General features: G+C 37.6%; 1 protein-coding gene across 2 annotated transcripts in view; it reads right to left on the bottom strand.

Annotated features, from left to right (window-relative positions):
• Positions 1–23463, bottom strand: part of TRIQK (triple QxxK/R motif containing) — a 156721-nt gene that overhangs the window by 110509 nt on the left and 22749 nt on the right. For both annotated transcript variants that reach the window (XM_059863553.1, XM_059863563.1), the window contains exon 3: positions 642–727. In XM_059863553.1, the coding sequence (XP_059719536.1) occupies positions 642–727 (86 nt within the window). The remainder of the gene's footprint in view (positions 1–641; positions 728–23463) is intronic.

Genomic DNA, 23463 nt, shown 5'->3' on the forward strand with positions numbered 1-23463 from the left:
ACCAGGTAGTAGATACAGAGAATATTTCTAATTGTCCTCCTTGCTCATATTCACAGCTGTGATCTACAGTAATTGTTATACTTCATACCTGCCCAAAAAGGGAACATTTTCAAAATAAAGTCTAGTACCTTTCCATATGCTTTCCTTTGCTATTAGTTAAGCCTTCTTTTTCCAAGTCAGAAGCACTACACAGGGATGCAGACTGAGACAATAATGCTGAGAATTAACAATACTTAACAAACCCAGTCCTTAAATTACTACTGGTATAGGATGAGAAGAGGAACATGAGAAATGTTTATTGTAATTTGTCTAACTATATGAAATAGTTAAAGAATTTGTTCTGTGTGTAGACAGGCTCCCTAAAACCATCAATTTTCTAAGCACACAGTGCTTTAAACCTTAAAGTAAGCAAGCATCATAACAAGGACATAGACTATGTAAAATCTTTCAGCACTTCAAATATTCAAGTCATTTTAGGGTTAAATAAAAGCAGTTATTCATAAATATTTTAGATTCTAGCATTCTACTTAGATTTTGAAGTGTCATAAACAATATCTCTCAGAAATCAATATTCACACAGTACATCTATGGGGAAAAGAAACAAACACAAAGGTGGTTTGAGCTATCAAAGAAGTCTCTACCTTTACGCCTAGTGCAGTTTTCTTGGCCTCTGCTTTTAATCTTGTAGCTCTTAACATAGGCCTGGTTTTCTTATAATCTTGTTTCCCTAGAGTAAAAAAGCATATTCAATGAAAACAACATAAAAACAATACAAAGAATGTGAGCATTTATTTCAGTTGAAAAGTCAGATTCAACATATTAAAAACATCCCACAGTCCAGCATTTTAACAACAGCTACTCTGTCACACAGGGATTCAATCTGTGGAACAACCATGCTTAACATAGACAGTGACAGAAACAAGATCTGACAAACCAGTGTAGAACCTGTTACTCCAGAGTGACATCAAAATAGATCTATGGATAGATATCCACTAGTACAATGTTTAATAAATTGCTCCATTGGAATCAGTCAGCAAATAAGTTGATTAAAGGTAGATCATGCTTTTCCCTCTCACTGAAATCAAAACAAACATTTTCATTAGAATTTTTCTTGCTTAGTCATCTCTAATGCACATATAAATGTGCAAGACGAGACATTCTGGTGAATGTAAAGGTTTTTAATTCTGAACTGGGACATTATTTGCAGGTATCAGAACTCAGAGACATGGAGAACAGCCGAAGTAAATGCTAATAAAATCATTGCTTGACACCATCTGCTTGTAGAAACATGTTACACAAAATCTTCTAGATTAACTTTCTACAAGTTACAGGGACAATCTCTTGCAACCACAAAGACTGCAGCCCAGGGCTTGATTACACTGAGTCCATATGAACTGAGTTCAGAGGAGGACACGTAAGCATTCAGAAATGGTAGAAAAGGTAAAAATCATTTATTCCAACTTAATAGCGAAGCATCAAACACCTGACATCTCTCAGGGATATTTCTGCTGTCTGAAAGGCCTCTTAGTGTTGTGTTATGAACTATTAATCATAGCTTCTTTAAGTTAACAGAAGTCAAGGTACAGATACAGTCACAAAAGGAGAAGAAAAAGAAGAATCTGTGAAGAAACTGCTCAGAGGGATACAGCCTCAGTACAACTGCTTTGGCTTTTTAAAAAGTCCTTTTGATTTTTCCCCTCCTAATGCATACATTTTTTTTTTCTTTATGCCTAATTCCAAAGCTAAACTATAATGCTTAAAGCAGAGCATTTGGCCTTTTTCAAATCACTAAGTTTACCTATTTGTACATTAACTTTCATTACTGTTACAGTCAAACAGTTTAACCTTTCCTTCAAAACTTTGTCCAGTGGTTTTATCCCATTTATCCAAGCAGATGTGATTTTACATTCATAATCAATAATGCAAACTTCTCATTTTATGGCTACCTTGGAAACTGGGATATTATTGTCTAGTGATGAAATTCTGAAATGTGAATGTCTCTTTCCAGTAATATACTGGATTCATGGAAACCTACTTCTGACTTTGTCTGCTCCTTGTATTACCCTGCTCATACTCAATACAGAGATTGTGTAGCATAATGTAAATGCTGAACTCACTTTCAAATTACAAATGAATGCAAATTACAAATTTGCTTTCATTATATAATCTCTCCTCAATCCTATGGATTATATATTGGGAAGGTCTCCATACTATTCTTTGGTCAGATATTATTCATGAAAGACTTGAAATAACTTAAAAATACTCAATAACAAATGGAAAAATAACTGAAACCATATGTATTAGGAATTAAAAAAAAAAGGCAGTATATAGCCAAGGAAACTCAGAAGACAGAGTGAAGAAAGGATGACAGAAAGATGATTTATGTCAGAGGCTTCAATATATTCATCCAGTCAATACATCCTACTAGCAGGACAGGACCACTGCAGCATTATTTTTCAGAAGACAGTAATATCTGATAATAGGATGCATCAGGAGTACAGTAATTTTTTAGAACAGCTGGAGAAAGACTTGCAGAAACCACAAAAATGGCTAAGTCATGAGATGACATCAGCCAGAGAGAGAATGTGTTTCATCTCCCTGAAGTCCCACACTCATACTTATGCCATGAAATAGTTAAAAGATCTTTCAGAATTTCCATTACAAATGGCAGGAGTTTATTACTCATAAAAATACACTCCAGGCTGAAATTTGGCATAGACACACCCCAGCCCTGAATTTTTTTGTTTGCTGGGAGCCAACTTTCATAAGTGATGCAGCTGTTCTTACTTACTTGTGAACAAACTATAGAAATGTATCAATCTGAAATGTTTTAAGCATGAAAAATATCTTCATTTAGAACTATATAAATGACAAACACTAACTTCAATCTCAGTTCTCTTAATTCAGGTTTGCTGCTCTTCCATCAGGGGTAAATGAAACAAGACAGTCAGAAATCTCCCTTCCAGTGATGAAACAGCATGAGATAATGAAAATTAGAAAGCCTGGTAAGGTCCACTAGGACTGGGGCACAAGTCAGCTAGTAAAACCCACCTCCCTTTTCTCCCGTTGCACATTCTCCCTCCTATTCTCCAGCTCAAGCGTGAAGATGACATGAGCAGGGGCAAATATTGCATAGAAGACCCATCTGTGAAATATATGGATGGGCAGAACCATGTTTACTCATCCTAATGAGAAAGTTTACTGGTGCTCTTTCCCTTGGTTTCTGACACCCTGCTACTCTTTATCCAGTATCATGGCTACAGCTAAGACTGTACTCTACTTACCTAGAGAACACTTCCAGATTTATATTAAGTCTGACATGAACAACCAACCCTCCAATAACAACCAGGCTATTTCAGTGATGACTCTAGAACTGGTAGTTCTCCAAATCCATGCACCTGCCATTAATTTACCACTCTCCTTGCTAAATGTAATAGCCAAAAGGAAAAAAATACAGTAGGGAAACAGTCTGAGTCCACCAAGTGCAAAAGTTTAAAAAGGGCATCTGTGGACTTCTTTGTAATGAAAAGCAGATTCAGGAATCATACTAAAAGACTCTTAAAACATGTGAACTTTCTGAGGCCTTGGGAAAGACATCTGCACTGCAGGACTACAAAGAACAATGAAATGCAAAGCTCCTGTCACGTGAATACTGATCATTACCACCTGGAAAACAAGCAGAAAAAAGTAATACAGGCTCCCTACAGCCTCCCTTCTTTTGGGCTTGCAAATTCAACCAGTTGGGATAAGTATATTCACACTCTCAATGGCTTCTAGTTTTATCTCACTTATCCTGCAAGCTGTCTTGTACATTTATCTGTCAGAGTCATCAGTTCAAGCTATTTCTTCTTCTCAGGAAGTGATCATCAAAGCCAGTTGAGACAGACTCATCAGACAATGCCCCATTTTTCTGCTTTATCCAAAGCCTATCTGAGACACCAAGTTTTCCTGATGGAATATATGAAGGCAAGAAGCCAAAAAGATACCACTGGAAGATTTCCAGAACAAATCTTACTTTTCCTATTCAACATAATCCTTACCTCTTTGACTAGTCATTATTGTAATCAATTTGTCATCTCTTCTCTCAAACTCTAAATTCTAGTGCCAGCTTCCCTAAACTTTTTTTACAACTACTGCTGTTTAATTGTTTATTTTTAAACAAATGCACTAGTTCTTTCCTTTTCAGGTCCTTCACTTCCTTTCTATTTTTAAAGCCAAAGACTTAAAGTACTCCATTATAAGGCAACTATTTTTACTGACTGCAGCTCTCTGCTTGTCCTGCTTCCTGACAGTGCCTCCAAAGATCATACACCTTCCCATCCAGTGCTTGAAGTAGCCTTTGGCTGCCAGAAACTCTACAGAGCTCCCCTGGCACCTCTCCCCTTCCTTCCATCCTTCTTTTCCACTCCTTTGGTGGCAAAGTGACCTCAGTAGCACCTGAACTGAGCTATGAAATGTTTACAGACCCTGCTTGGAAAACTTTCCTGGGATAGAAATGAAGACTATTTTACTAGCCATAGAATTAGAACATGGTGAAGATAAGGAAGCTTTTTAGCTACTAAAACAACTATATTGTGAAAAATGACAAGGGATGCCTCCTTCAGAGTGTATATTAGAGATGCATACAATATGCAAAGTGAGTTTTTTTTCTCTTCATGTAACTAGGAATAAAAATCTATGCATTTTACAATATTTTTTTTATTTAATTCTGCTTACAAGGAAAATTGAGATCCCATAATATATTACAATCAGAGATGACCTGATCTTGTATATTCAGTATTCTTTTTAATTAAAACCCTCCAATGACATGACGATAAATGCAAAAAACCAATATAATATGTATGCTAGGCAAGTTCATTTAAGTTCTGGATTAATTTTTTTTTTTTTTTTAGTCTACAGAATTACTGTGACACTGCCAGGTAGTATGCACACCACTGTAACTCTGCATACACACCAAGCTCCTTTATGCCTGCAACCGAGAATGCAGGATGTTGAGCATTGCATTACAGAAAACTGTCTACATTTAGGATTGTGTTTAAAGATGCTGCTGTTTAAGACACAAACTGAAAAAAATCTACCGAATAACTTCACCAAAAAAAAACCAAAACCACTTGTATTTCCAATTTCTGGATATTTACTCTTTCATTCTAACAATAGCTCATTACTGGAATTGAATAACAGACTAAAGACTGCCTCTCTGCTTTTCAATTCATCAGGCTTAAGCAGAAACAGGACTGCATCTTTGGCCTTTGTTGATGCTGCTGTCCAAGCTTATTATCATATGAATATCTAGTTATTGTTTTATAAATGTTCACATTTCAGGAGCTCCCTGCTTTCTTTTTTCTCAGCAGACTTTACAATATCCACCTTCATTATCATCATGTGGCAGCATTGCTCTTTGCCTGCATTTGCTACTTTAAAAATTAATGCACTGCTATTTTCTGAATACTGTACTGCGTAAGCTGCTTATGAGTACATTATGCTATCAAGCAAGCACATGCAGAAAAGCTTCCTAAACTGTTATTCTTTCAATGAAAATACAGCTGGTTCTGCTTCAAAGGCACTTCTTTTCACCTGCAAATGGACTTGCTTCTACACTTATTCCTCAATTCATTGTCTTTTATTTGTGTCTGCAAATCTTTAATTGCCTTTAATTAGAAAGAAGTAAATTCAGTGCTTTAATCTTGCAAATACATTCAATCATAATTATGTCTGGGATGAATACCAAGTTCTATTCACTGACTGATCTTTATAACAAAGGTATATAAATTTATTGTCCGTTTATATAGACCACATCAATTAAGCCACAATGGAAAACCAAATAGATAAGAGTCAAAATATTTGAAATGAGAAATGTGCAATCTAAATTTAATTACTCAGACAAATAATTTGAAGATGAGTTATTTACAGCATGCCAAAAAACCTGACAGATAGTTAAATTTTTTAATCACGCTACAGATTTAAAATTCCTTTCAACACTTTCAGTATAATTTGTAACAACCAACAAACTGCTGTCCTGAATCTTTCTGTGCTGGTATTATAGTCATACTCAAAACATTAGTAAGATGTTTTCCATACATTAGCAATCCATTTCATATGTTAAAGTACTGCTTAAGGATCAATAAAACTACAACTAGAGGGTAAATTTTAGTTACCAGTAGCAGTTTAACTAAAGTACCTTACTGTAACTGATACTGAAAACCATACTAAAATACATACATATCTAATTAGAAACTAGAGACAGATTGTGGCAAGATTTACTGACAAACTGCAAGTGTGAAATCACACACCTAGTTAAGCTGAAATCAATTGATTTACTGTGATTATTGACATGAATTAATGAAGGTTCCAGGAACCCTCCAAAAAACCCTGCAGAACAAACAGAAGAAAATGCACTTCTGCTCTTTTCAGGGTTTCCACAGTCTGACTTCAAGCATCCCATCCTTTTACCTGCAGTAACAAGGGTAAGGGAGAATTAGATCTCATTAGCATGGACAAAGGCCCGGGATGGAGGAAGGTTCAGTCATGGCATCTTCCACAACCTCCCTATGTGCAAGACACAGAAGATCACACCCATTACACCTGAGTTCAGTTTTAGGTGATTGCTAGTTTAGGTCTCTCTTTACTCCCCATAAAGAGGTTTCTCCAAAGAGTGAGTGACAGCAGCCTAGCACAACCTAAAGAGCTCCCTGGTGCTGCCTGTTTTACTGTCCAGAACAACTAGAGATGTTCAGAACCCAAGTCAGGTGGGTTGGCTCCAACTCTATGGTTAAGCAGAATAAATATGAACCAAGAAATAGCTCAAAGGGATAAATGGAGAAGAAGAATCAGATCCTACATGACTTTATCCTGATTCAGACACGGCCAAATTACATTTGAAGTAATTCTCTTGAGTATCATTAGTACCATAGAGAGAAAATCACAGAGCCACGAAGGGACTGTGAATTGCATTGAAACCCACAGCCTGATATCCATTACTGCCCAGCAATGAGGTGCTGGTTCCCAAACCAGTTAGCTATGCCTGTGCTACAGAGCCACTGCACTCTGTACAGTGTAATTACCACACTGCTTCTTCAGAACCGCTCCTGTGGACCAGCTGTGGTCCTGCTTTAAGCTACAGCCTCAGGGGATAGGTTAGAAGACAGTCCTGGGGGTCATATGATCCATCCCTTCAGAGCCAGTTTTTAAACTGCATTCAACCTGAAAGTCAGCTCCAGTGAGTCTGGCAGCAAGTCTAGCTGAGCTTATCCAGCTGAGTTTTTAGTATTTCTAAAGGTAGAGATTCCAGTACCTCCCTGAGAAACTCTTCCCAACATTTGGGAATCCCTCTAGTAAAAATATTTTTTACCTCCCTACCAAGAATATTCATATTCTAACTTGCCTTTTGTTCTACCATTGTGCACCTTTGAGAAAAGCTAGGCTTCACCCTGCCTGTAGCCTCCTATTAAGTATTTGTAGACAGCAATAACAGCTGAACTTTCTCTTCTTAAAGCTGTAAAGCTCTCTCAGCCTCTTCTTGTACATCCTGTGCTCCAGATGGACATCCTGACCTTCACTGGACTCACTCTAGTATGTCCATGTCCTCCTTGTTTTCTTCTGCATGTGCATGGCCCTTGCCTTTTTCAACTATCAGGGAAACACTTCCGTGGAACCAGCTAAATGGCTGACAGCTGAGAGAGAATTTAGTCATAACATCACATTGCCTGAGGTACCTTAATGCTACCAGTGCAATGGAACTAAAGTGCACCAAAGGAATTCAGCAGGGTCTGCAAACAGCAAGTCAATGGACTAAAAGGTTCAGATCAGTTTGCACTACCACCAATTCCCTAACTTTAGAATAGTTTGTAGTTTGTTTTTTAGTAGGAGTAAAGGCAAGCATTTATTTTCTTACATGCCCTGGGATATAAGAAAAACTGAGTATGAGCTCAAAACTGATCTCTATCATCTCATACACAGCAGTACAACTTTTCTTGAAGTGCCTTTCTAAATGCCAACAAGTTAGGTGTCTGGCATGGGGAAAGAAGTGTTTTCTAAAGTGCTTTGTAATACCATCTAAATACCTACACACCTGCCTCCTAAAGTGCATGAACAAGTATTTAATTCTATGATCTCTGAGAGATTTTTATCCAGTCATTGTACACTCACTGAATAATAGAATTTATTTCAACCCAGTGAAACTCTGTGGAACTCTGCTCTCACAGAACACATCTTCAACATGCCTGCTTCATTCTGAAAATAACTATTTGTTTAGAATGTTGAGGAACCTCAGAAAAACAAGATTCCATGGGAATTTCAAGCCTAACTTCAGTAAAAATCAGTCTGCAAACCACACAGCATTATAACCTCTGTCTGAGAATTGGTAACACAGCCCTAGCTCACATCTATGGAAACAAGATCAAACTCTCAAGTATTTATTATTGTGTTTTGTGTTATGAGTGTCACACAGATTAATTCAATGGCCATTCTTTTCCTGAGAAGCAGAAGTGAGATTTTCTTCTTTTTAATTGCTGTGATTCTAAAGGGAGTTTTTGGAGTCTTAGGTTAACAGAAAGATTTTTATATGTCTTATACCTACAGAAGAGTGTGTCTGTACTCAGAAAAGGCATGAAAACCCCCCACAGCCTCTCTATTTTATTCAGGTTTAATGGCAGCTCAAATCACTGACCATTTTTCAATCTTGAGAGATGGAACAGCTTGACACTAATAATACATTTGCAAAGGACACATCATCATTTAACACAACATTAAGTGCTCAGGGACAACTTTTTACCGTAGACACAATGTGCTCTGAGCTCAGGGTTGACATTTAATGCTACAAAGATAATCCAACCAGTCATTCATGAGGGGTAAATTAATTTTCAAGCAACTATATTTCAGCTTTAAGCCAACAAGAAGGACGCATTAAAATGAATAACTTCATTTTATGCTGCATGCAAGATTTAAAAACCCCAAAATATAATGCATTCTTAAGTACATCAAAATATACCCATTTAATTATTGCTATCTTTCCCTGATTCCAAACTAGAAGTCTGGTAATATTTGCTAAATATAATATTCTGACTGGAAGCAGAAAATCCCTCAAATTTTCTATAATTGCCATGAAAAGCAGCGTTTCATTTAAAATGGTTCACATTTAAAATTTGTATTAGCCACACTTTGATTGTAACAAGTAATTAAGAACATATTTAAATTAGCATCTTTTCTGATACTTAAGGAATATTTTAAAAATCTATATAACTATTTAAGAAAATAAATTCAGGAAACAAATTACTAATAATGTACAGAACAACAAATAAAAACAATAAATCAGCTAGTCATTCAGGGAATTTGTTTTCAATACCTGTAGAATATACTCAATTAACTGTAAGACTATAACGAAAGATCTGAAGAGCAGCACTAAAAATATTGATGCTTACTACTACTATTTGATAGGCAGTCCTTTTTAATGCCTTTCAGTGCTAAACTATCTGTTGCAAACATGTGCTTAGGTCCAACAGGTGCATACCTACAGCCATTAAACAGTACTGGCTCCATGTAAAAGGATCCTCCACACACAGGATGGCAGCTCTTCAATTAGCCTTTCCAACAATCTTGCTAACATTTCCTACTCAGACAGACAACTATGAAAACATTAAATACCTTTCTTAAAAAAAAAAATAACACTATTAATTTGAAAAAGATCACTGGGTGGGTACTTAGCTTCTTTCTTCTCCACCTACATAATATATACAGACTTTGTACATGTTGTTTTGAGTACATTTGTACAACTTTGCTATGGAACAATTGCTTGCAGTTACACTTTCATATAAACAACCACATTTTAGTACAAATTCTGAAAATGAAAAAAGCAAACCAAAACTACTACTGCAGAGACTATTTACAAGAGCACATAATAACAGGCCAAGAGAGAATGGCCCCAAAATTTAAAGAGAGTAGGTTTAGATTAGATATTAGAAAAAAAATTTCTCTGTTGTGAGGGTGGTGAGCCTGGAAAAGGTTGCCCAGAGAAGTTGTGGATACCCCATCCCTGGAAGTTTCTAAGGTCAGGCTGGATAGAGCACTGAGTAACCTCGTCTGGTGAGATCTATCTCTGCCCATAGCAGGGGATGGAACAAGATGAGGTCCCTTCCAACACAAACCCTTCTATGATTCTGTGAAGTATCCACTATCAATGCAATTAAAAGCCACATTTTTATCAAACATTTGATGAGATGATTTTGGGGGACCAGAAACTATTGTACTATTTCTTTGATGATAAGAGGTGTGAAAAAGGCAGCATAAGGTGTGGTAAGAGAGACACGCAGAATACGAGTCTTTCTGCCTCTGATTCAGGCTGCACCCAGCTGCAATTTGGCTTACACTGATTTTATTAATAGCTGGCAGCAAACAGAGGAAATGTGATATAAACCCCCCCCCCCCCCCCCCAAAAAAAAACAGATACCAATAAGAATAAGGAAACAATCTTATTGGTATCTTTTATGTACATACTTTTCTTACATGTTCAGTCTGCCTCTGACTCTACTCACTGTTATAAAGTCTTTCTCCAAGATAATTGCATAAGCATTTCTTACACTTACTCAGTTTGTAGGTTGAATATTTATGCCACAGTTAAGAAACCTGCCATTCCTCAGTTGAATTTTATTCTATTTTTCCAAGCCATTTCCCTGATTTCTCAAATTTAGTTTGAATTTGCCTCTCATACTGGTATAATTCGCAGACTAAATTCATCGTCCCACTGCCAATTAAAATACTGGGTCCAGGCCACTCTGGATCCACTAGTAACTACTGAGAACAGCTTTCCTATCAGTTTGGTACTCATCTTGCAGTAGCTTAATATTCATATATCTCTAGTTTGTGTACCAGAATACATTGACAAGGTCAAGGTAAATGGCACCTCTTCCTCTTCCCCATCAATGCTAAGTTTGTTACTCTATCAGAGAAGAAAACTGAACTGGTTTGACAAAACACATTGGCTGTTGCTGATCTCCCTGTTGGACTGTGGATCCTTACAAGAAACTGTCCCTATCTTGAAGAGCTTACTGTGAAGGATGAGGAAGCTGCAATCAATAATTTATGAATATTATATGTTCCATCTATCTGCTTGTTACTGTGATGTTGGCTTTATAATTACCAGAGGTTAGCTCCAATAAACACTGGCCTGTGCTTAGGCAGGAAGGTAGGAAAATACTACTAATAGTTCTCTATTGAAAGCACTTAAAGACAAAAAAAGGAAAATACAGAGACTGAAAACCAGGTCATCCTATTCAGTTGCCCACAATCAAGCATATCCGTGTAACAAATGTTCCACAAAATATCTTCTCTGCTCTTCTTATCTCTGCAACTACAGAGCCAGAAATTTATACCATTGTCTTATATTAATTATTGTCTTTTGACCTTGAACAGAACAGGAGCAACTAAAATCATGAAATCAATAAAGGAGAAGTCAGATACTCGCTGGGTTATGTTTTTAGGAAAAAAACCAAAACAACTTGTATATGATTCTAGCACCAGGATCAAAAGGAGCCTGGTCAATAGGATGCCGCCTTCCTTCATTCCTCACTGAAGAAAATCTGTTCAGCAGCCTTAGCCCATCTGAACTGTCAAGAAATTCTTCTAGACCACATCTCTGGCATTTAGCAGGACCAAATCAACCACTGCCTGAAAAATTTCTTCAATAACAGTAATTTTAAACTTCTTCCTAATTACTCTGGTGTGTATTGTGCTACTGCCAGACAACACTACTAAGTCATTCCAAAAATGGTTGCTGAATAAGCACCGTATCACCAAGTACTGTAGCAACACTATGAAACCTTCTGGATAAAGAGTCACTGGTGCTTCAGGAGAGGAGACTGTCTCTCTGCTGTAGTTGACATCACACTACCTGACATGTCCAACCTTACTGGGTGACTGGGGCCAGTCCCTGGGGCATGACACAGGGACTGTGTCATGTGGGACTGTGGCACCACAGGAACCTGGAGTCATCCCTTCTCCTATGTCTGATGCTTCTCCAAAAGCACCCTCCAAGGAGACACAGACATCCCCAACAATACCTCACTAACCTTTCTGCTGTGGGGCTTTGCTTAAAGAAGGGGTGGTGACAACTAGTTCAGGAAGGGAATGACACAATCTGTCACCCACACCTTCTTTTTCCCAGTAGGAACAGAGAGGCCTTGGAGATGGCATGGAAAACCTGAGCAACTCAGGAACAGATGAGGCCACATGAAATATAATAGAGGAGTTTTGCCGCAAATACCACACCACATCTGTTTCTATCAGCTTCAGTTTTCTATTCTCACACACAATGGGATGGCACTATTTGAACAGTATTAAAGCATGTATCTGATTTCATGAGAAACAAAGAAAGCCTTGCAGTAAACAAATATTAACAAAGTCACATGATGAACCAGGGACGGAGCACCAGAGACAGTACAGCTCAGGAGAAGCTAGGGCCACTTCTCCATAATACCTGCTTTGCTGGGCAGAAATCCCTTTCAACATTAACCTGACACTCTGCTGCCAAGTTTACATTAATTCACCACTGGTCACAATTTGCTAAAAAAATCTTCCCAGGTCTGAACCAAACAAAGCTTTGACTGGAGCTAGAACTTGCAGGGAACAGACTAAATTTATGGATTTAGTACAAGGGATAGGATTCATGCTGTTCACCTAGGAGAAGAAGACCTGCAAGAGCTGAGGGGGATATCCTATGAATAATCACAACCATGCTTGGAAAGTGAAAGTAGGAAAACATCTGAGTCAGGAGACCTGCCAGAAGTCAGGCACTGTAAGAATGGCAAAACTGTGATCCTGAATACCTTAACTTCTGATCCAGTGTCTTATCCAGTGGATAATGCTTCTCTCAGAATTGAAAATAAATAGAATGCTCTGTGCCAAGATGCAGAGATTAATTTCTTACTAGTAAGTCATATCCTTCTGGACCAGCTGTATATAATAAAGTCGTCCCAAAATACAAGGTGCAATTTAATAATTCTGCCTAAGGAAAAGGTTTCCAGTAATGCTGAGAGCATTTGCAGTTCTCACTTCAATGAAGCACACTGCAAAGGATGCTTCGTCAGACCTACATATCACTGTCACTCCAGAAGTCAATGCACTGACAGTCGTAGCAGAGGTGGATGTCACAGGATACTGTGAAAGTGATTATGTAAGATGGAAAAGCAGATTTTTGGAGTCTCACTCCAGCAATGCAGAAATGAAAAGCTTTTAATGGAATTAGCCAAGAAGGGAACATCTCTTGTACACACCACCGTTATCCCTTGGGATCCTAAAATTACTTGTGAGGAATAATCTCTACAACTCACTCATAATTTTAGCATGCCTAAGAACTACATATCTTCAGTTCACCTGTAATTTAAACTTCTTTCCTTCAACAGAAACACCACCTGACAGGTCTTAACTAAAAGTGAATGACAGCAATAGCAGCTTACTTGAAAGTGTAAAGGAAATGCATATTTATGAGCACCCAGAATAATGGTTTATGGACCTGAGAGCTAAAGGTGTAATAATGTCTTGAAGGCATATTAGGAGACAGAATTTTACCTTCAAGAGCCAAACTAGGCTTCTGTCAGTTATGAGATGGGGGTTAAGATATTAGGATAGAGGAACCTGGCTAACTTTTAAATTTAATTTTTCAGACCTTCAGCTCCATCCTTTTCTGAAGGCCACAGAAAAGGAACTACTCATGAGTGCATAGGTAAACAATGGCATCCTGCTCCTAACTTCAGGACTGGACTTACTGCCTGATAGGTGAATGTCTGGAATCCTTCACAAATACTGCAGTCTAAAATACACAGTGAAGAATAGCTAGGCTTTATTTCAAACCTTCTCTTTAGAAATACAATTTTGTCAAGTAACTTATATGTTTCATTTTTTCCAATAACTGACATCAGAGTGATGGTAATGATTTTATCTGAGACCTTTTGATTTTATTTCACCATTTGCATCAGGATCACTGCTCTGTTGATATTTTAATGAATAAAATCAGTTGGTTTCAGTAATAGCCTTACTTTGAACATCACTATATTATAAATTATTTAAATAGTGAAAGACATGTATTAGGGCAATCTATTCAAAGAATCAAAGGTTGCTCCCAGTATCATTTTTTTCCAAATCTTTATTCCACAGGATGATCTTTTAAGTATGATGTGTCTTGTAGGAAACATACAAAAGATGGAAAGACTGTTTAGGAAAAAATTCCACCATCTGGAAAACTATTTGATTAGATCAGATAAGGCATGGAGCTGTCTTCTATTCCTGAATTTTTCACAAAATTACTGTATGACCTTGGGAAATCTCTTTTCCTTGCAAGACTTCGGTACTCATCAAAAACTCTTGAGATCCTAGTCTAATGGTATAATAGAAGTAAAAAAATACTCATGAATGTTATCTATTGGAGATGATTCTCTGATGGCCTATATTAATTTATTTTTAAAGACTTTAAAATTACATTTACAAATATAATGAGAAATAATTAAACAAGTACCTGAAAAAGTAACTGAATCTGCTACTGACCCTTAAATTCAATTTCTTATTCATTAAAAATGTGTGTTAAATATTTATAAATCCATGGACAAAGCAATTGCAGTTTCTGGAATTAAAAGCATAGAAAATTAAACAGAATTAAACAGATAACTAACTTTTAGCTATGCTTTGTTCCTCACAAACTGTATGTGGACATTGCTCTGATCACAAAGGTCCTATGTACCAACCCCTGCATTCCCCTGATGAAGTCCCTCTGTCTAGAGTCACCTAATGTGGTCTAGCATGTGACACAAGACACAGAACATCAGCCAAGCACCAGTAGGTGGCCAGTGATTTAGTCTTACTTCAACTTCTGTGAGAGAGTCCTGATGCAAACCATCAGCACAGAGGAACCCCATCTCCCAGGTGGGCTCCCAGCAGACAGGACAGGCACTGACCTGTGCAGATGAGAGTCTATTTGTAAACTCTCTGAATGGTCCTCTATTGACATTCCTCAATCTGGTTGATGCTGTTCTTTAAACACACCAGAAAGGACACTTTCATTATACATAACATGCAGAGTGAAAAGTAGTCAATACATTTCTTTTTCAAATTTTTCAGTTCCTTGCAACCTAGAGGTTTGTCTCACATTTGGAATGAAACATTTCTCTGAATGTCTCATTTTGCAGATAGATAGGTAGATACAAGAACACAGAAGAACCACAAAAAAAGCCACACACCCTCCCTATGGCCCGTTTTTCAACAGCTCCATTCTTCAGAAGAAAAGAGACACAACATCACTTTCAGTAACAACACGGCCCTTGTGACAGACATGCTTTTCCTAGAGCCAAAAAAAAGCCACTGAATCTCATTAAGTCAGTTCTAAGAATTTAGCAAAGGGTTTTTGCAAATGCAGAATAGACAACACTAAATTATTAAAACAGTATTACTACAACATTTGAATTCAAACAGTGCTCAAATGGCAGCCCTAGTCGACACATCAGTGTGACATGTTAGTGACCAACAGTCCCCAGACCTACATGTGCCTTCATAACTTTCCACTCCAGGTGTTTACTCTGCCATAACCCAGTCTAGCCAATATATCAACCTATTCCAAGATTTACCCAGAACAGAGCTCTTCCAATGTCCCCCACACTGGTGTACACTTCCAAGATATGAGCAATTCTGTGGGGAAGATTCCAGTAACTGCTGCACACCTGCATGAATTTCATTCAAAATGTGATAAACTAAGTTAAAACAATACTTGGCAAATTACTGGCTTTTCATATGCTGTGTAATAAATAGGTGGAGAAAGAAAACTCCACCTAAAGAAAGCACCTCAGTCAGTGATATATGCAGCAGAGACAGAACATATTACTGGTGCTCTTACGCCACCACCTTTGGTGCCTGCTGTAAACTGTTTGAAAATCTTCCTTTTTATTTACTAAATAAAATATGTTCCTAGGTTCCTTGTCAACCTACAGACACTATGCATTTTTCTTTTCTGTCACTGCCTGGAAATGAGCTAATTGCTAGAAGTATGTGGTATGAGGTCCTTTTAGTTTCCTACTGAGATTTTTTGATGACAAAATGCCTGTGTCACATCCTGCCATTGGGACATGCTGTAACAGCAAGGACCAATGGGTAACATAGGAAAGTCCTGTCTAAGATGTACAGCTGGGGACCCTCTGAAAAACTGCACACTATATTTACTACCAGGCTGTTAGGTACTGCACTTCTGTAATACAAAGAACAAGAAGTGCAGCAACACCAAACACACACTCAACAATTTATTAAAAAGCTCCCAAAACAAACAGCAAAAAATCATGCTGTGGAAATATTGTGATAGCTTCACCACAACCTCTGTGTTCGGAGCACAGGCACTAAAAAAACAAAGTTTAGTGTTATGACCAAAATGTAGTCCATATTCCTTATCCCTTATCTCTCTCCTTTCAGCATGAATGTCATGTTCTCTCCAAATAAAGAAAAAAAAAAAAAAAAAGGAAAAACCACTGAAATTCAAGATTATGTTGTCAGGTCTCCTGGAATCTTGATTTTGGTAAAAATATTCAGTATTAATTTTTCCACAAGTAAAACTTCAGTTAGAAACTTATGGTAATCCCTCCAAATGCATTCTCTTGCTATAAATATCTATGAAAGCTGCTCCACTTCACAGTGAAACTTTGTCCATATGGAACATATGACTAGGAAGGACTTGGTGAACTACTGAAATCCAGTGCTTTGCTAGAGAAGGCACATGTATCATGCTGTTTTCTTTAAAACTGATCATAGAAAATGATCAGTTGGAAAACAAGTTAGAGCTTTCAGTTTGGGGTTTTCTGTGGGGGGATTTTGGTTGGTTTGTTTTATTTTATTTTTTCTTTAGCCTACCAATAGGACATTACCCGAGAAGCTCAATCTCCTATTGGTAAGAAAACTGCCTTCTGTTTCCTGTTATGTTTCTTTATGAACAATTTATACAATGATGGACTGTGTCTTTCCCATGTGTTTACTTGGGAAGTTCCAAAAGAACCATATTTGTCTTAATTCGTGTTCAGCTGTGCTAAACAAGGCTCTTCTTGGTCTTCCCTAGTAGTTCTTTCAGCATTTTTTTCACTTCTAATTCATCTTTCTTAAACACAGATGAGCAAAACAGTACTCAGTACTTCAAACTCACTGTCCCCAGTACCCTATTTAATGGTTTTAATATTTTTTATTACTTAAAATACATACAAGGATAAAGTACACTTTTTTCATGACTATGGGTAATCACTAGGAGCAAGGGAACCTTTCCACTAAGATTTCCAGCCAATGAATTGATATCACTGGTTGTCAACTAGCTGGTCATCAACATACACAGTTCTTTGATACCACTTTGGCCATAAACAACAAATGGTGAAGAAACATAATTAGCTGTTCCAGCACCAAAATGTTATACATTTAATCTTCACACTTATGGATTGGATTTTGCTCCCAGTTACAAGGATAAGCATCTGAAATAACTGCTAAATTAAGTAGTGTGATACCTGTCCCCAATTTCCACCATGAGAAAATCCAACCTTCCTACTCATGGTCTCTTGACTGTAGGAAGTGTTTCTCTGCAGACTAAAAATTACCTGAAAGGTAGCTGAATAAAGCAAAAAGAATTTAACACTAAACTATACTTTTAATTATTCTTTTTTCATCTGTGGCAGAAATAAGATGAGGAAGACAACCCTCTGTGGGATACATTTTTTCTGCTTTTGTAAGAGCCAAAATGTTTTATTCTCCCTCTCCGAGGAATACATGAAAGCATTTCCCTCTTTGTCCTTTTCACAATGATTACTCATTAGAATTTGATAATTTTCTCTACACAAATATGAGTTCTTCCATTAAACCATTTGGACAGAAGCTCTTTCATGGAGTATATATGCTACAAGATCTCTGGTTTTCCAAGCTGCCTATCAAGACACACAGAGCCTCCTGTATCACAGACATGAGTCTTTCTTGTAACTCTACCAATCTTTTCCATCTGGTATTGTACTTAACAGGTGGATTTTCTGAGACACTTCACACTATGAAGTATGTTAAGGATTGTACCTTCAGTTCTATTTGATTTGCAATTTATTCAATGTTTCTCTCTGTGCGCTCTAGTTTGCACAGTCCTCATCTATTCCAGAAAAGACAGAGAGGATAGCAAAAGTATTTCTTCAGAGACAGCCCCACTAGTTGGGGGTTGCCATTTCACTCCACTTCTTTCCACTGTTCAGTAGGCAAAACACCACTGCACTACACCTGAATGTTATGGAAAAGGCTGAGCCAAAAGCAGGACTGCATTCAGGTTTTGTTATGCCTTCCACACATAGGAAAGGCAACATCATTGCTCACTGAAGACAGTGTAAAATACCTCTAAAAATACATGGATTTAAACTATTGTAGTTATTATTCATAAAGTAACACAGCCCATAGGCCTGATCTGACCCACAGAGGCCACTGGATTGAGATCAAAACTAATTCTGAGAAACTGAGGGAAACTAACATAGGGCACGAATCCTTCTTACGCTTCCTAATCTCTTCAATCTGCATGTTATATGGAATAACAACTCTTCCTAAACTCAGCTGACATGTGGCTTGGCTTTGCAAAGTGTTCAACAGCAATGTGGCTTGTGGCACTTGCTGGTCTGAGTTTTGCCACACCAGTTCCTGCAGTGTGCTGTCCTGGCTTTAATGTGTATTAGTTGGTGCAAGCAGCCAGATGATGAAGCAGACCAGGGAATTCACTCAACTCACAAACTGCTCAGCACATGTTTTACTTCAAGCTGGATCAAAATGGCGTACAAACAGCTCTGCCATCCCAGAGGATGGTAGACTATACACTGTGACATGGTGGCAGGAATCAGGAGAGGTAGACATTGTTAAAGGTCACTTTGTAATGTCGAACTGTACCCTCTGAATATCAGGTTGCACATGCACCAATATATTTAGACAACATGAACAGGAACTGGATTTAAAGGGTATGCTCACTCCAATTGTTACAACAACAGTCTCTGACACATGTGCCCACTATGCCCACTCTCTCCCAAGTAATTTCTACACACAGCTTAAGAGGGAACTGAAAATTGCCTGGAGCAATCTTCTATAAGCAGTGTGCAAGCAGCCACTCTGTTTTAGGGATAAAAGAGTTTAACAGTACCATCAGGGTTATTCGACCTCTGTGCCAGAAAGCAATACAATTCTTGCTTAACCTACCAGCGCAGACATGAATCATCAGCCCAAACTCTCACCATTCACCTGTTAGAACAGAAGCCTGTAGAGATTATTCTTACACATCTCCACTCAGTGCCTGCAAAAGGCCCCATTAACATTCTCCTTTAACTTAAAACTTCTCCCTGCTCTTCAGTTCACAGTGACTGCAGGTCCCTCAGGCCAGTTCTAAACTGACAGCTTAGACTCGTTCTCCCTGGTAAGGTGCAAGCAGGAGATGCATTGCCACAGTACACAGCATCATGGCCAGGTTAATTAGTGCTGATAAGAGACAGGTCCAGTCAAGGACTGTGCTCAAGAGGCCCAAAGCTGAAGGGTTTAATGCACAGTGTGAGCTCAGACTTACTCCAAACAGCTTCAGTAAATCTGGGCCTCTTACCAGTAACCTTGAGCTGAAGGGACTATGTCTAATGCTGAGATACTGTTTCACTCCATATGCTAGTTCATTATCCAGCTCCTCTGTTTTGACTGCCAACAAATAATGATGTTTTTCAACACTTCTCCACTAGGAACTGAATGCACAAACATCGCATCATAAATGCCACCCAACATCTGCCAGGCAGTTACCATCTTCCCATGACTATCACCTAGGCTGAACCTGAGCAAGTGATTTACTGACAATCTGTGTCACATCCTCTTACCTATCACACCCTAGATCACCCAAATACCAATGCTTATGAATGGCCCACAGGTATTTGGTTAAAATATCACAAGAAATTATTTCTAACAAAAAAAAAAAAACAACTCCCCATGTATTCTAAAATTATTGTTACTTAGTTAATGTAAAATCAAATATTGCAACTGAGGATATCAGTTTTGGTACAAATCTACAGCACAAATGCAAATATGCTGATAATGATAAGATATCCACAGAAAATAAATGAACAAAAAGCCAGGCTTTTCCACTTTACCTAACAGGTGGTCAAAATTCTTGAAAATACTATTGTTTACTCTATGAGTTATTCTGGAACAGTATCAGAAGCTTAGCTGAGCAAAATTCCCTCAGCTGGTCCCATAGTGAATAGGGTATCTATGTAACTGAGATCATGACAAGGACCAGATTTCAAGTAAAGTATTTCTAAAATTAAGCAACAGATTAGTGACTTGCCTTATATTATCTGCAAATTTATTAAGTGAAACCAGAGTGCTCAATCAGGGGAAATTATTTGTTTTCCCACATTCCACTTATTGTAGAGCTCTTCGTTCACGTCACGGTGCTTTTCTGTACTGATTCAACATACTACACAAATGAAATATCTCAAAATAACTTTGAATGTGTGAATACTTTCAATAGTGCTTATTTTAATCAGCCTTAACCATCAAATAAAAGCTAGTCACATGATGTTTGAGATTTCTGTAACTGTAATTCAAATCAAGCAAATGCCTTTTCTTATTTTCATTCTAGCAGTTTGAGCTTCCTAAGACCATTCTCCTTCTGCCCTGTAAGTTCTTTTCTTATCCAACACTTTAAGCCTGCAAGCAATATGTAGGGCTGAGCAGACAATCCCATAAATAGTTCAAGACCTTGAAAAGCACAATGTAGCCAGTTCCTAATTTTCTTCCAAAATAAGGCATAACACAAGCAAAAGCTTCCACTGAAAAGAAAAAATATTTTTAATAAAATCCAGTTACAGAAATCCATGACAACACGCAATTAATGGACTGCATGATAGCAATCGCTAATGTGCCTCATTACATTCAATTTATTACAAAAGCCAGATGACTATTCTGTGGTCATGCTTTTCCTGAACATGGACATCTAACACATTCTTTCAAGGCCATAAATAGGTGCAATACCTGATGAACTATGTAATGAACATGGTCACATCCTGAAGCATGAAATACAAAAATCCCTTCAGTTAAACTTCTTGACTTGATCCAAGGTGACTCGTATGTCTTTCTTCTTAGACCACTGCCCCTGCAATGCTTGTCAGACTCTTTGCTGCCTTCATTCCTGCTAGCCCAGACAGGGGAGGAGCAGCAGAGACCACCACTTTCCATGGTAGGACAATGGCCGGACAAAACTTAACTGCACCCAAAAAACCCAGAGCGACTTCTCATAGCATTATAGCTAAAGAAATGCAGTTACAACTATGAATTATGTTCACCTTACATATCTATCAAGCACATCCTGAAAGATGCATCTGTGTTGAGCATTTCATTCTCATGCCCGTTCCAATGCTTTGTTATGATGAAATGAGAGGAAATCCAATTTGTAGTTCACTACCCAGCTCTCCTTGCATTTATATTAATGCAAAAACACCTACAAATATAAGCACATGCACCACACACAGAGAATGTGTATATATGAACACTGTACACACTGAAAAATTATGTCTGAGATTTTTCAGAAATGGGTGCCTAAAATTAGATTCACATATTCACACTGAGATGAGAGTACTTTGAAGTCCAGCTTTCACACATGAGCTAAGATTTTCAAAGCCTGGTGAAAGAGTTTCTAAAAATGTTAAACTGCTCTGCTCGTGAATGTAATATATACATGCTTATATGTGTCTATAGTGAAAATGTTATGTATTTTGCAAAGGATTATAAGAGTTTTTTCTTGGTTGACTTTGACTACAGAAATAAATTCATTGAAGAATTGAATGAAGGTGAGAGTAAGTACAAACACAAATATGTAACATTGCAACAGCCCTGTAGACACCGCATACCTTACAGGAATTGCAAGAGCTTGAAGTAACACCATGCTGAAAGCCAGTTCAGCAACTGGAAACATGTCAAATTTCACTCTCATTTACACCTATACCAACTTGTAGCAACTCCACTGAGGGCAATAGTGATATTGTTGATGTGATTAAAATAAGAGCAGGCTATGAGCCTCCATCTGCATAAGAGTACTAAACAAGTGTAGTATGAACATATAATAAAAGTAGTATAATCAAACAAGCTCAAAGAAACTTTGCTGCAGAGAGGGGATGGGAGCCAAGGGTTTAGATACACAACCCTTCTCCTTAGCTTCTCTTCAAGTGTGTGAACACATTTCCACAGTCCTCTGGATCTGCAGCCACCCCTCCCACTCTTGCTCAGACTGAGTCTATGTCTGCCCAACAAATGAAAACTAAATAATATCCTCACATAAGTACATATCCAGATCTACCATCACCTTCTATGCTCTCAGCCAAGGCAATAAAACACAGCTCTGCAGCTTTGGACTTACGAAATATGTGATCACAAGCTGGATGTGCTTAAAATTCATCATCAGTCTTCACAGAACATATTTAAAAACATCCCAATCATCACAAAATGTGGATTAAATTAGTATAGCCAGACTAGGCTTTGCTTCACAGCAGTGTTTTCCTCAGCTGCTCCTGCTTCAGTTTCCAGAAAGTGATTCCACTGGCATAAAATTAAAATCAAAAAAGCACTAACTGACCAAAGGATGTAGTTCATTTTTTGTAACACCAAATTCATTCTTCATAAAACTTCCTCCCAAAAAAAAGGAACTGCACATGGTATCAGTGGCCTATCACTGTGAAGTACGAAACTCAAATTCCAAAACTTGCCAACAGTCACACATAATAGCAAAAGGAATGCTTTTTTTCCTACTTCTCTTTATTATGTGCTTAGTAATAGATTTTTATTAGAAAAATTCAAGACAGCAAATGTAATGTTCCATAAGCAAAAAAAAGGTACATCAGAACTATTTTTGGTTTTTATTTTTTTTCCAATATAAATAAACAGTAGGAGAAGACTTTCTGAGTAGTCAGTATTTGTTTCCCCTCCTTTCCTTTCCCACAGTAAACAGGCGACTGACATTGAAAAAAGGGAAAAAAACATAACTAGTTAAAAAAATAGACTGGAGAATTTTTATTCCATTGACATCTGTCCTGCTACATCTTTGCTTATGGCAGAGGAAAGAAATCTCAATGATGTAGATGTTGCCTTCTGGTTCCATGCCTTTTCTTAACAGACAAAAGATAGAGGAATTGCTGTTTTGTGAGAAATGGGGAAATGTTGAAATTTTCAGTACAAATTCAGTCCAAACATTTTTTGCTGTTGCTATTATTTCAGAAATTATATGTAAAATTTTCATTCTGATAATAAGCATTTCCTGATCCAAAAAACCCACATTTCATGTCACAGTATGCATCATATTTTAAATAAAAGTATCAAAATGTATCAATTTCTCTCTTTTTAAGCTGAAAAGGAAGGCTGATAGTGGCCAGGTTTTTTTGAGTACTCAATAGCACTACTTAGGACAAGGGAGATAGAGGCACACTA

This window comes from Haemorhous mexicanus, chromosome 1 (genome assembly GCF_027477595.1).
Source record: "Haemorhous mexicanus isolate bHaeMex1 chromosome 1, bHaeMex1.pri, whole genome shotgun sequence".
Lineage (NCBI taxonomy): Eukaryota > Metazoa > Chordata > Aves > Passeriformes > Fringillidae > Haemorhous > Haemorhous mexicanus.